This window comes from Cinclus cinclus, chromosome 1 (assembly GCF_963662255.1).
Source record: "Cinclus cinclus chromosome 1, bCinCin1.1, whole genome shotgun sequence".
NCBI lineage: Eukaryota > Metazoa > Chordata > Aves > Passeriformes > Cinclidae > Cinclus > Cinclus cinclus.
In genome coordinates, this window is record NC_085046.1 from 9,242,190 (window position 1) to 9,257,168 (window position 14,979).

The 14,979-nt window shown below is 37.3% G+C and overlaps 1 protein-coding gene across 1 annotated transcript in view; it reads right to left on the reverse strand.

Annotated features, from left to right (window-relative positions):
- The window catches only part of ESYT2 (extended synaptotagmin 2), a 77,938-nt gene that overhangs the window by 17,999 nt on the left and 44,960 nt on the right, over positions 1–14,979 (reverse strand). The window contains exons 7-13 of the mRNA XM_062493844.1: positions 9,116–9,171; positions 4,082–4,202; positions 3,270–3,446; positions 2,750–2,832; positions 1,460–1,508; positions 705–794; positions 13–108 (exon numbers count right to left, since the gene is read on the reverse strand). Of these exons, the coding sequence (XP_062349828.1) occupies positions 13–108; positions 705–794; positions 1,460–1,508; positions 2,750–2,832; positions 3,270–3,446; positions 4,082–4,202; positions 9,116–9,171 (672 nt within the window). The remainder of the gene's footprint in view (positions 1–12; positions 109–704; positions 795–1,459; positions 1,509–2,749; positions 2,833–3,269; positions 3,447–4,081; positions 4,203–9,115; positions 9,172–14,979) is intronic.

Below are 14,979 nucleotides of genomic sequence, written 5' to 3' on the forward strand. Positions count from 1 at the left end.
AATGTAACTTACAGGCAGATTTCTTGCTGAGTCCAAATACAGAATAAGCAATGCAGATGAAAGTCCATCATTAGCTTGGTCTTTATCAGCCCTAATGCTTGTTAGCACCTAAAACAAAACCACACTGTAAGCCTTTCTGGAAACCAAGTATTATTATTTCTGTCCGATTTCTGAACAAAAAAAAAAACCAAAAAAAAAAAACCAACACCAACCAACCAACCAAAAAAAAAAAACCACAAAACAAACAAACAAAAAATACCACCATCTCCCAAAAAGCCAACATTCACAAATTCACAGCATGAGGCATAAAAACTTAGTTTTCAGGTCTCATACAGACATTTCAAAACCATTTGCATGGAAATTTACACCCCATTTCCTACTTTTTTTTTTTTTTAATTGGACAGATGGTAGTATCATATCCAGCTTTATCTCCCAGAATAATGAAATGTTAGCAGATATTCTCAAACAGTAACATTAAGAGAAAAAAAGAGAACCACAAAAACATTTGAAAATCTCATTTAAACCATTGACACTTATGACTGGTTTGAAATTTCTAAAGACAGAGATCTTGGAATAAAATTATAGGTTTCTCCAAATTCACAGCAGCTAGAGAACTGGTTAAATATCTAACAAATAAAAAAGTCACAACAAAATCACCCCAAAACAATTAAGATTAGAATGAAAGTAATGTGTTCCTTTAATACCTTGTCTAGATTGTCAGCAGTTGGCATCAATGTGAGCCATTCCAGTTTTAAATGCAACTTTCCTTTGGACACTTCATCCAAAGTAAACCACTGAAAATTAAGCAACGTAACATGAAATAATCTGGCAAACAAATAGATGACTGCAATTGGTTCTTCAGGACATTTAGTAAGCACTGAAGTCTACTAAGAATCTCTCATATCTTAAGCCCACACAACCTGAAAAGATCTCATCCATTAAAATGTCATGTTTTACATAAAGCATTACAACACAGAATGATAAAACCACCCTAAATACAGAAAAAAAAAACAGACAAACCGCTATGTTATACAATAAAACCATCTTTAAAATACCAAGAAAAATCTTAAAGTTCTGTAAAAATGTTCTGGGAAAACAAATCCTGCACAATGTTCCCATGAAATCTCTCTTACATATAGGACAAAAATTTGTCTGTCCAGCAAATAACTATTCTCTTGTAAAAAAAACTTTTCACCAAATATCAACGTTACTGTTTTACTGAATTTGCATAGGAGTAACCGTAAAACCCCAAGAATGACAAAAGAATGTCATTATTTTTCAGATTTCACCAGTTTATACATCTCTTAAACCACTGTACTGATCATCAGGCCATCTATTTACACAGCATTAAGGTTATTCTTGCACATGCAGGAACTATGTGCAGAAAAAAAATAATGCAAGAACAACTACATGCACAAAATATGGGCTTTTTAAAGCAAAACTTACTGAACCTGCTTACCTCATCTAGAAGACGCTCCTTTTCAACTTCAATTAAATCAATCATCAAACTAGAAAAATGGAGAAAAAGAAGTAGCATTTTAGCCAAGAAACAGAACATCTATCACAGAACTCAAGCACCAATCAGCCTGTGTTTGCTGAGTATCCACAGCAATCAAAATAGAATACTATTCTTTTAGCACCTAAGAAAAGAAGTAGAGAATGCAATGGCTGAGCAAAGATGAGTGCAGGATAACAGAAAAATGCCTACACTAGAGCCCATTTTGTAGCTACAAGAGCAACTGGCACAATATAACTCACATACATACTCAACTCTCAAAACAGAGAGCACGTCCTACTACCCACTGGAAATAGCACCTGGACATATGCTGTGACCAAATTCATGCTTTGGCAGTGTCTGGGAGAGTTCTAGCTCATACAAACTAAAAATGTAGCAGGGAATGAATCTGCTAAAAATTAAACAGAGCAGACAGCTGCATGCCAGTGCATGAATATTTGTCCAGCTTTTTATTCTATTAGTACTGGTGTACACATTATGGCACTTCCTCCCACCATCACTTCAGTACAAGATTAGGGAAGTGCAAAGAAAAAGGAAGCCTTTGAACTACCTACTTCTTTAGTTTAATGAGAAGTAGGTACTGTTGCTCCTGTTAAAGAGAGGAGCAGCTGGAAAGGTAAGAGAGCTCTACTCTGTACAGAAAGCAACAATGGGAAGTTCCAAAACTGCAAGAAATAAAGGTAACAAATTACTGGAGAAAAAAAGCTGGCTAAAACCCTGAAATGTTAATGGGAAAATGCCTATGGAGTCATATTTGACTCCAAAGAGTGAGTCATATTTGCAAAAACATTACAGCAAAACTTTTTCTTTAATCAGATAGTTAAGATCAGCTCTTAAGAGAAAAATAAACTCTAGACAGTCATTTAGAAGCTATGAAGATGAAGACGATACAGAGTTATAAAACTATATTAACTTTGCCTGAAGAAAGAATTAATACTTAGTGCTAGCTCACAAACATTAAAGAAGCTAGGGCACAATTCTGGGTACCCACAATACACACCTGTTTTTTTCAGAAAAGATGTAAACATCTAGATGTGTGTATACACACCTAATATTTTCATATAGATGTATTTACATACATGAAGTAGTTAGGGAATTACCTACTACCAAGACAACTGATTTATAAATACAATTAAATAGCAGAACAACTGCAATAAAATAAAAATAATAATTGAAAAATTAAGATATTTTTCTCTTTCCAATACCTACAAATGCATTCTCCAAGACATTTACCTTCCCAGGAAATCATCTTTATCTGGATCTTCATCAAAGAGCTCAATTTCTAGCTCCTGTCCTGGATGTTCATACACTAAGGCCTGGAAGTTCAGTGAGAAGCCATTATCAGTAAAATTGACCAGCTTGGTTAAATGGCATAGTAACAGTAAAACACCGAGCTGCAGTACCATGGTAACATACATCAGTAAGCAAATACTTAAAAAAAATTGGAATTTAATTAGTGCTGCAATTTTAAGAGCTTTTCAGATAAATATGTCAGTGTTGGCTCTAAAAGCCCAAACTACATTTTCAGAATTACTGACGCTCAGTCTAGACAAAAAAAAAAAAAAAAAAAAAAAAAAGAATATAAATCAAGGGAGAATTTGTTCTGTTACAGAACTTTTGGCTTCTAGAGGGAGACATGAAGCTCCTTAAGGACACCCCCAAAATAACTTCTTTAACAAAAGAAAGAGGATATTTTTTCTTTTGCTTCTTCTGTAAAGAAGAACATACAACAAGGTACTTTTATTGGTTTTACCTCATAAACTTCATTCCATTTTGGATTAAGATTTTCTTTGATGACCTTGCTTTGGAAAATCTGGTTGCCTACACGGATGATTCCATAAGGATCTGACTTTCCTTTGACAATCCCTTTTAGATAAGTATCTTTCCCCTCCAGGTCCTGAGCTTCAATAAAGTGTATCCTCAGAACACCCTGAAAAAAGAAAAGATGAGTTTGTATAGTAATCTGAAAGCTTCCATGTCATCACAATTTACACAACAGATGTTTCATAATTTCCATTGCCATTTACTTAACATGCAACTTATTTTGGACATACTGTAAATAGAAGATATTAGTGATGATCCACACACTCAATAGACCTAGCACTAAAGAGACTCCTGAAAAGAAAAACTGTCATCAACCATCAGAAACATTCCAGTTACATCAAGGAATACCAGGTTTCTGGAAGTGAGTAGCAAAAGATAGCAACTGTTTAGTGAAGCACACTAACAGTAATTTTCCATAATAATATAAAACATGTGCTACTTTATTTTTAATCTATACAGTTAAACTAGATTGTAGCAATCTAGCAATTGTACAAGTAGTAAGTTTAAGATTCCAATGAAATAGAATGAATAAATAAATCAATCAACCAATCTTGGTGCTCTTTTGAAACAATAACTTCAAGAAATTGTTTATAAATTTAATCAGTTATTAACAGTGATTGAATTCACAAGAAATTGTACTAGTGCAGTAACTGTATCTCAAAATTCACACACACTGTCTTGAGCAGTTACTACAGAAGAAACTAAATGCCCAGTTATTACTGTTAACAGAAACTTGCTTACCTTTGGTATAGGAAATCGCAACTGAGCGATCTGCACTTCACTGACAAGGGGGACTGTAATTCTGTTTGGAAGGACCAAGTAGTTGGATATTATATCCAATATTATTGTGTCTGATAAGCCACTGTCAGAGAAAAGAATCCTCAGTTACTTCAAAAAAAATATTCTTTTTGCTGTTTAACAACCTAAATGGAAAAAATATTTGCTTTTCTGGTGGAGTAGAAGACACATCTGGCTTGTAAACTTAAAATAAGTATTCTTGCCCAAACGGCCACCAGGTGGAAGCAGCTGACACTGAACAGCAGAAACCGCAGGGATGAATATAAAGTTCTTATTTCCCTGCCACAGCCATATTTCCCCCTCACCCTTGCCTTTTAAAACCAGCCTGGGTAAAAGGTATTTCATAAGTTCTCTTGCCTCTAATGCATATAAACAAGCAGATGGTAACTGTTTATTTACTTTTGTATTTCAACAAGGACCAATCTGTCCATGGAAGTTTGGCTATCCATTCCTGTATTGTTATGAAACCAGTTGTCCTCTTGAGCTGGGAGGACCATCACTTAAACCACAGACACACAGAACACAAGCTCATGACTGAGTAAAATGTAGCCTAGGGAAGCAAAACAGGTTTTGTTCAGTGAAAAGGGAGCGGCAGTGCAACCACACTGGTAATGAATCACATAAAACCCAACTCCCCACCCCTCCATAAACACGAAGAGAGGAGAGAGGAGAGAGGAGAGAGGAGAGAGGAGAGAGGAGAGAGGAGAGAGGAGAGAGGAGAGAGGAGAGAGGAGAGAGGAGAGAGGAGAGAGGAGAGAGGAGAGAGGAGAGAGGAGAGAGGAGAGAGGAGAGAGGAGAAGAGAACAACCTCCTAAGCTACGAGAACACCCAGCTCAGGTCTGAACTGCCAACAAATCCTTCTCAGACCAACAGCCCTGGTTACACACATTGCCTACACGGGCAAGAGGCAGAACACGGAACACAAGTACCCAGGACATCTCAGGAAGATGTACAAAGGTTCAGAGAGGTAATTACAGCAACACTTGAGATACTCTGAACTGCAGAGGTGTGTTCTCTCACTAAAGCTGGTGGAGCTGCAATTTCTCATCCTAAATGCACTCCATGATTCCCTTTTTACAGTCTTTGTGAAGTCAAGACGCAGATAACGTTTGATTACTTTGAACATTTTTTGGATGAAGCAGTTGTGTGTGAGCACCTTGTGAAGTTTTTCTAAGGCTGAATCTGAAGCTGGAAATAGCTCTGACTCAGGAGATAGCATATAAAAACACAAAAGCTGCAGTGAAATGTGATACGTGTTACAGTTTCATTTGGAAAGGAAATGTAGCAGTGAGCAATTAACATTATGCTCGAGATGGGCAACAGAACGAACCCATTAAATACAATCTGGCCCACTAGAAATGCACATTGATTTTCATGCAGAGATTTGCAACCTGAACAGCCTGCATCCCCTTGGCTGCCTACTTCCACTGTAAATCCAGATAACTACAATACATGATGGAACATGGCTGACTTTTTAATGGTACTCAGAACAACAGGAACAGAAGGAGCTCAAGGTTGCATCAGAATCATTGGACAGGTGTCAGCAGGCCTCTGGTTAGAAAGAAGAAACACTGGATAATGTTAAGATATTGCTCCGGAGGAAAAAGTTTCAGCTTCTGTGAATTAATTCACATCTGCTCTAGAGTGTTCCTTCTCCTTCCCTTAATGCAGAGCTTATCCAATCACATTTACAGAGATTGTCATTCTATGTGAAGCCTAGAAATTCAGTTTCAGTAATTCTTGACGACAAATACTACAAGATAATAATGTTCTCTGAAGAGCAGCTTCACTTCAGCCATCATTTTAACATATTTCTTTTCAGACTTTAAAGTTTCATTTTGCCAAACATCTAGCTTTCAATTTATGTATGTTAAACTCTCTGAAATGATCCAAGAAAATAGAATTCATTATTTTGTTAAGAGCTGACAAAAAATTGAAGATAAACATCTCAACCAGCCTTGACATTACAAGAAAAAGAAAAACCAAACTCAAGCTGTGGTGATGGTAACTACAGAAGTAACAGTCACACTTTTCAAAACACAAGTCTAATGACAAAACTCTAATATTAGAGATCAGGTAAGATTTTCTGTTCCTGCTTTTGTTAGTGTCCCTACTTGGCAAGAAGAGAAAGCTCTGCCTTTACACTCAGACCCTTAAGAACTGATGACTAATGGAGAAAAACAAGTGACCTGGGTCTCAGAAAGCAAAGGAGCAGTGCAAGGAAAGCAATGGTACCAGAGCTGCCTCGAAAGAAAGGCTGCCCTGCTCTTCTCCAGTGTTCCTTTAAGATCACAGACTTTATGTGATCACAAGCATAAACAAACCCACTCTAGACTAGCATAAGGTTCAGAGACTGACTAATGTTCAAAGAGAGCTACAGCAAATCTCTTTAAACAAGAGAAAGAAACACAGCCCAAGCACTGGGAGGACTCGCAATCCTTTGTGCCAGAACCAAACCCCAACTCTGATTCCAGATGTCAGTCCCGTAATTTTATCCCAAAATTACTGCTTGAATTTCACTAAAACACCTGGGAAAAATGAGGCAGCATTAATGAACTTTCACCACATTTTACACAGAGAAACTGGACTCATAGAAGGTAGCAGATAACCCTAACTTGAAATACAGGGAGCTGAAAAAGAACACTGAAGATTGTATGCAACTAACTAATGAATTACATGAATTCTAAAACAACATGATGCTTTCAAGCTATTTAAATTTCATATAGTATTAGCCAGCTGTGGTGGTCTCAGATGCAAAGTATCTTCATTTAATACAAGGCAAAAATGACTTGCATTTTTTGTTATCTAAAGTAAGCAGTCTGATCTATGGAAAACAGACACAAAACACTGCAAGCAACAGGGAAATATGCATTAATATAAACTCTTATGTTGATGCATAGTTAAAAAACAGCTTCCTAAGATCATAAAACTTTAGTCAATGGTTCTATTTTTTCTATGTACAATTATTTTTTCAGTTCAAGAAAATGAAAGAAGTGTGCAATGTTTCATATAGTTTATTAGACTGTCTTCAAAAGCTCTATTTCATTGCAGAAAAATAATTGTTAGTTGCCTACTCTTTTGTATTGCTCTCTACTCAATTTTTATCAATTTTTATCAGCTGTGTATTTTTCCTGTACTGCAGAGACAGCACGTTTGTGACTGAATAGAGTGTTTTCACTGTATCTCAATCAACCCAAACATCTTCCCATCATCCAGATCCCCTCCTAAAAGCACTTGAGTACTCTCACAGCCTGGCTCCTCCTCACACAGAGATTTTAATTCCACTTCTCCACAAGCTATACTAACGATGGAATATGAATTACTTGTGTGTCCTTCTCCTTGTGGAGTCATATAGGAAAAGCAATGAAGACTGTTAACAGCTGACAGGGAAGCTTCCAGCAGCTAATGCTCAAATTCAATTAGTAGAAGACATTTGCAAACAGTACATATAAGCAGTTTTGTGTGCAGCCAACAGCTGTAGGACTAAAAAGGGCACCTGTGGTGGCAGCAAGCCCTTGTTCAGCATTGTTTATAACAACCACAGTATGTCAAGTTGTCAGACCAAAATACACAACTTATCTATACAGATAAGAAAAACAAATGCAGCTCTAAAGAAACCTCCTGGCAAGGCAGAGCATGAGTCACCTCAGTTACAGTTACTATAGAAACTATACCACATCTAGATGGCCCTGATTTCTACATGTGTGGCCAAGTTTGGTTGCTCTGGAAACCATAAACTTGAGATATTTAGCAAACGAAACTTTGTTTACATCTGAGTTCAGGGTTTTCAGTCAGGCAAATACATAGCAGGATGTGAGTCTCAAGAGCCTAGTAAAGTTAAGTACTAAATGTAAATTTATTTAATCATGTTATATCAAAAGAGAGATACAACTCAGGAGCTGTATTGTGGAAGCCATTTTCTCTCAATCATCAAGAAAACCTCTTTCTTCAGAGTCTTAAGCAGGCTTGAAACATGAGAAATTCTTGCAGCCATTAACCTACTTAATGCAAGTTCTAATTTCCAGCTGTTCAACTGGGATTCAATGCAATGGCTTCAAGTGTCTAAGGAAAGCAAAATCCACTTCAGTCATGCAATTGATTACTAAGGGATTAGTTTAATACCTAAAATCAAATCCTGGTTTGAAACAATAAAAAATAATTCTGGAGTCAGCCAACCCTTGATATTATGGGATCTAATAAAAGGGGTAGTGACAAAATCCAAGTGTGGATCAGATCCACCATTATCTTCTTTGCCATTGTCTCCACATTAAAAAGCCCCTGGGCAACTATTAAAACCTTATAAATATTAATATATTCATGGGTTTAACTTTATCAGGTTTGTAAAGATTCAAAGCAGCCTGATTTGCACCTCTACTGATGGTTTTTAATTTGGGATTTCATTATGTGGTATTAGGAAAAGCTCTGAATAAGCTAAGCTATTTTATAGCTATATAGAGTCAATATTTTTGCTACTCCACTTGATCTTCACATAATAAACTGAAAGCTTTAAAAGTAAGAACTTGAAGATATTAGAAACTTTATTTAATTTGAATAGTTTTATGGTATTTCTAACTACCTTTACACAACTAAATAGAGATGGATTGGCATACAAGGCAAGAACCAAGATGTCATGAACCCACTGACATGAAAGGAAGGCTCTGTGTCTTTCTGCTGTCATAGGAGATGCCAGACAGGAAATTCACAAGATTCTGGAAATAATGAGAACACTAAAACAAGTACATTACAAATTATACTCTCAAAAGTATTTTTAACAAGACCTTCTAGATATACTTTTGGCACACTTTGACTGGTGGTAAAATCACTACCTTCTGCGAATTGAGTAATTTCATATAATTCTACATTAAGAGAGAACTGCTCAGAGTCATCTAACCTACAAATTGTTCAATTGATGGTCTTGAGATTTTCTGGGCTTTACTGGGGTGCAGATATATCAAACACTGCTTTAGGTATACTCACTTCAGTCCTGGAACATCCAGAAGATTGGTCAGTCCAGTCCAGTTAATTTCCAAAAGCTGTGAATTTCAGAGAAAAGGGGCGGGGGGAAGGATGGGAAAAAAAAGAAAAGCAGCTTAGAATTCATAACACTGAGGAAATAAACACAGTTGTTACAGATTCTGATCAGTGGAGAATTAACCAGTTTCCAGGATTATCTTTAACAAACAAAACAAACCCTCTTCCATTCTTAAGAATTTTAGACACGTTTTTTAAAAGTTATAAAAAGTTTCACCATTCTCTTATCCACTCTTCCACCATTTATATAAATACACGCACACCCCCAGTATACACAAATACATAGTATCTACTCTGTACAACCCATACAGAATAATGAAATGTGGTCCTATTTTCTGGAGAAATACTTCTGGAGTCACTACAGACCTGTTATAGATGAACAGTCATTAACATTAATTTAGAAATTATAATAAACTGAAAAGGAGTCCCACATGAGACCAGGAAAATAAGAGATCTAGAAGACATAACCAACAGAAAGAATGAAGAATTGGGATTAAGACAGTGGCAGGAAGATGTGACAACAGCTTGCAAATGTAAGAGGCTGTTTTCCAGGCACAAGTTCATTCTATCACTGAAGAAAAGAAGATAGGTATCAACAGGATTAAGTATCAAAGTGAGAAAAATCCTCAGAAATAAATAAAAGGGATAACTCATTGCTAGATCATGCATTCTTTCTTCACTGAAAATATTTGTAGGCTAATATGCCGTATAAAGGTACCTATTCTGTTTCAGGATTGCAGGCATTAAAAACTAAATCAAAACATCCTTTTTGATCCTATAATATTCTAATTCTAGATAACAAAATCAACAGACTGACTCCCTTAGTTCTCTCTCTATTGAATGACTTCTCTTAACTTCACAGAAGTTAACAGAATATTTAAGCAACAAACAAATCCAAACCCACCCAGTTACTGCCATGTTTCCAAATCCAACTCACCCAATCTAAGTATAACTGTATGAGAAAAGGATTTTGATATTCCTCAGTTAAGAAACTAATTGTGGTGGTTCAGCTAAATGCTAAAACAAAACAAATCTCTACAGTAACAAATGTTCTTTATATTTTCACAGACATACTAGAATTATCACCCTACCTCCACTTTCTTTTTTAAAAATAGCACATACCATTCTTATAAAGGACCTATTAATAGTTTAATTAGTGATTTCCCTTGTGAACACTTCCAGTAAAGATAACACATAATAGATATACTCACATAGGGAGCATTGTTACTAACATACTTTTGTAATGGTGGCAAATATTTCAACCATGTTACCTATCAATAATATTACCAGGCCTACCTATAACAAACAATTAAGCAGGAAAAATCATTATCCTTTCAATGAAAAAAGATGCAACAACTGGATATTCCAGAACAAAAGGCAAGACATATCATGGGACATACTACAAGAATCTACATGAGCTAGCACCATGCCCTTGCCACAAACAGGGCTCAAGCTGTCCTGGATGTCATGAAGATGATTAAGGGCCTGCAGGACGATCTTATGAGAGATGCCTAGTACCTTCATTATTTTTGTGGCCCTTTACTGGACTTATTCCAGCATGTCCCTGTCTCTGTTGTACTGGGGAACCCCACACTGCACTCCAGATGTGCCTCACCAGTGCTGTGGAGAAAGGAAAAATCTCCCTCAACCAGTAGGCAACACTTCTCCTAATGCAGCCCAGGATGCTGTTGGCCTTCTTTGTCATAAGTGCACATTTCTGACTTCTCTTTCCCTTTCTGTCCACCTGAACAGCCCATACCTTTTCCAGCAAAGCCGCTTTCCAGCCAGTCAGCCCCAGCCTGTCCTGGGAGACAGGCTTATTCCTTTCTAGGAACAAGACTTGACATTTCCATTTGTTGAACTTAATGAGATTCCTGTTGGCACATTTCTCCAGCTTGTCAAGGTCCCTCTAAATGGCAGTACAACTAGCAGGTGTATCAAGCACTCCTTCCAGTTCTAGGCAAGCAAACTTGCTGAGAGCACAGTGTCCCACCATCCAGGACAGCCATGAATTTGTGCTGGCCCCAGTTTTTACCCCGGAGTAAACCACTACTGACAGTCCTCCAGCTAAACTTCATGTTGCTGACCACAAGGCACTGAGGTTGACGAGTTCAGCCACTTTTCAACCAAGGGGTCCATTTATTGACTCTGTACTAAGCAGTTTACCTATGAGGATGTTGCAGAAGACAGTGTCAAAAGCTTTACTCAAGTCAGGATAAGCTGTATCCACAGTTCTTCCCTCATCCACTGAGCCATCCTTCTGATCACAGAGGGTTATTGGCTTGGTTAACCATGATTTCCTGTTCATTACTCCCTCCTGGCTGCTCCCAATCACTTTCTTGTCTCTTCAACCTTACCAGCAGGACCGAGATCACCACTTGAGCCCCTGTGCCCCTGAATTGCCTCCAAAGCCATGCTGGAGTCACATTTCATGCTTTCCAGATCTGCCCTGGAAGTGGTGTTGATCCCCACATGGAGGAGCAGCAATGGGTCATAGACTGAGGCCAGACAAGCTTTAACAGTTGATAACATGCTGAATCTGAGGTCCAGGCAAGCACAAACCCCATGAGAAAACAAGTCAGGTTGGCCCATGGGGCCAGGAGTCTCTCAGTAGTGACCACTTCTCCCTTCCTCCTGGTGCTTCAGTGCAGTTCAGGCTCGGCTGCTCCCAGGCCCTCCTCTGCTACACTGGCCCCAAATCTGTCCCACAGCTGCAAATCTGCAAATGGGGTAGGAGTCATCTTCCTTGTGATAGAAAATTTCCATGTTTCCCCATCATGGAATAATTCTACCCAGTAGTTTCTCCATAAAGTCAGAGATCCTGTTTCAGACAGCCCCCCTCTACAGAGAGTCATGCTATGTGAGGGAAACTAAATTCAGACTAAGCCATCTATCTGATCATATACATTTGTTATGCGTGAAACCAGACTATGAGAGTCTAGAGTGAAAAAATTCTTCACTCATTCTATAGAGATTGCTGACTTTCTTGATTGATTACTTCTTTAGGTGAAAGCACAAAGCTATCACTGGCTGCAGGACCACTTTGTATTCAATGCCTTTTTAAAAGTATCTCATTTAAAACTAGCTTTGCTCACTTTCTATTAGAGTACTAGCAGGATTATTTTAGTGAGAAAAGGTTTATACTGGTCTATTTATGGAATACTAGCAAGGCAAAATGGCAGTAATACCTTTCAGAAGAGAATAAGTTCTTAGCTACAACCAATAGTGTATACTGAACAGTCCTTTTTTTTTTTGAGGTGCTGTAATTTTTTCCTGCATGATTATCAATTTAAAGCTATGAGATTTTTCATTTCCAAACATAAAAAACATCTTGTTGAAAATAATTTGTTATAAAATGGGTTCTTTTACATTGGCATGTAAGCTTTAGTTGTACAGTTCTATAAAAACAAACTATGAAGTAGAAAACAGAACAGAACTTAGGAAAACTAAGATAATTTCAGTACATTTTTCCTTGAAGATTAAATGTAAAATTTATTAGTATATGTTCTCAAATATCCATATCTTAAATCTGAAGGGAAAAAAAAACCTAAGAAATAAATAATTGAACCAGGATGAAAAGTCCAACCCAGTGTGAATAATTCCAGTTTTATACTACTTCCTCAATCAAAACCCACAGATGTTTAAGTAATATAGCAAACAAGTAACTTGGTAGTAGCTGATAAGACTAACCACAATTTGAGTACTCAGACTAATTCTCTTGTTCTAATCACAAGTTTTGACTGTACATTATGAGACACTTTAAAAATCTGTGCAGTCTGCCAAGCTTCTGGAAGAAGTAATTTTATACTGTTTTAAGACAAATAACCCAGTTTACAATAATTATTCATAGGCAAATATAGAAGGAAATGGACACCATAAATATCTTCCAAAAGTGGTCCCTATCCTGAGGTGTTCATTCCTGCATCCTGTATTTAACAGTTTTACATAACATTGCTTTCAGATTAAATAGCAGATGAGAAAGTATTTGCATTTCCTTCTGTTTTCATATTTTGTTCAGTATATTTCATGCAGCAATTAACACAGCAAGTCCTGTGCTGTCTCCTAAATAGACTTCACTGAATAAATCTGTTGAGCAACACAGTGCATGATGAAATTCAACATTGAGAAACATCTCCTGTGCTGGACTGAAACATTTATCACAGTGGTTTCTGTATTAACTGCCACAGCCCAAAAGAAAACCAAGAACAACCTAAGAGATGTCACTGAAAACTGACACTTGCCATTGATGTGACTAAAAAGCATTTCAAAAGGTTGCAACACAGCCTATGAAACACAAACAGGGCCTTTGGTACAACCTCACTGTCAATATTTTGATTATTACATACCTCTCTGCTAAAAAAAAGCCTACCCATTCATTCCACCATCAGTCCTTACAGCATGAAGCATGGAAAAACAATTACATAAAAAACTGAGATCTGTGCCACTAAGTGTGGTCATTCAGACAAGAAATACAATTAGTACATATAATATCAGAAATTCTCTACATACACGTAATGTACAGGAATAAAGACAAAGACCAATTTCAGAAATGATGAAGACAAATCTTCCATTTGAAGCTGAAGCTCAAAAACTAAAAGACATTACTATGGCTAAGCACTTCACAGGATTATTAGAAAAGCTTTGCAAATAAATCTTAAAGTCATTAAATGTTTTGGAAGGAATATGAGCCTTCAAACTCCTGACATAACCAAGATTTCACTGTTTGGGCATTGAAGGTAAGTTCTTCTTCCAGATAAAGCTTGTTGCATTTGCCCACCACAGAGCTCCATTTCCAGTTCTACAGGAAGCACGCAGCAGTAACACACATTCTAATCTTAACTTACAGTTATTAGGGAGAAATGTTTTTTTTTTTTGTTTTCTCCTCTTATGTATTTTTTTAGTGTCCTATCTCCCCCGGCCATCACCACAAGGTTCCTGTCCATAAAGTTGTTTCGAGTGCACTTGGTTTCCAAACATAATCACACCATCAATAGATACACTGTTTGCAACTTAAAAAGAGTTTTCCAAAAGGCAACTCAGGAAAACAAAAAAAAACAAAACAAAAACAAAAACAATAAAAAGGTCCTTATACCTGCCAAAGTATAGAAATAACACTGACAGCAGACACACACGCAGCAGAGTGAGAAGAATGGAGGCAAAGAATTTCTTCATAGGCTGGAGAGCCCTCCAGCCACAGTACAGCAAAATAACAAGGGGTTTACATTCTATATTTTGGGCACTGCCATGCCATGTCTTGCTGGAGAAGAACAGGAGCCCCTAATGTGTGGTTCTGACAAGATGTTACAGTAATGCTGCCATCATAACTAACTGAAGAGTCCTATGGAGCAAAAGGGAGCAAGCGAAGGACTGCCAGCTGATGAATCTTTTATGAAGCACCAAATCTAAAAACTTCCAATATTTTAAAACTGCTTAACAATATAATTTGTCACCACTTTAAGCAATGCATAATTCTCTTAGTTTAGCTAAATTCAGAGAATGCCAGCTGGTTTTCTGCAGCAGAACTAACAGGGCACTGGAAAAACTGCGTGCAGGATTTGTCACTAAATGAAATTCTGCCAAAAGCCAGAAATGATGGTGTCTTTCCACAGCACACCACAACTGAGAGAGGTGATGTGCCTTGCAGACTCTACCAACCATCTCACTGGACAAAGGCAGGATTCCAGACACCAGTTACACTTTCCAATAAAGTCGGCTGCATGTCTTGTTACTCAAACCTCTTGCAATTCTTCCTCTGCTCAGAGAAGTGAAAACAAATTTTGTTACCGCCCTGAAAACCAAGAAATTCACAT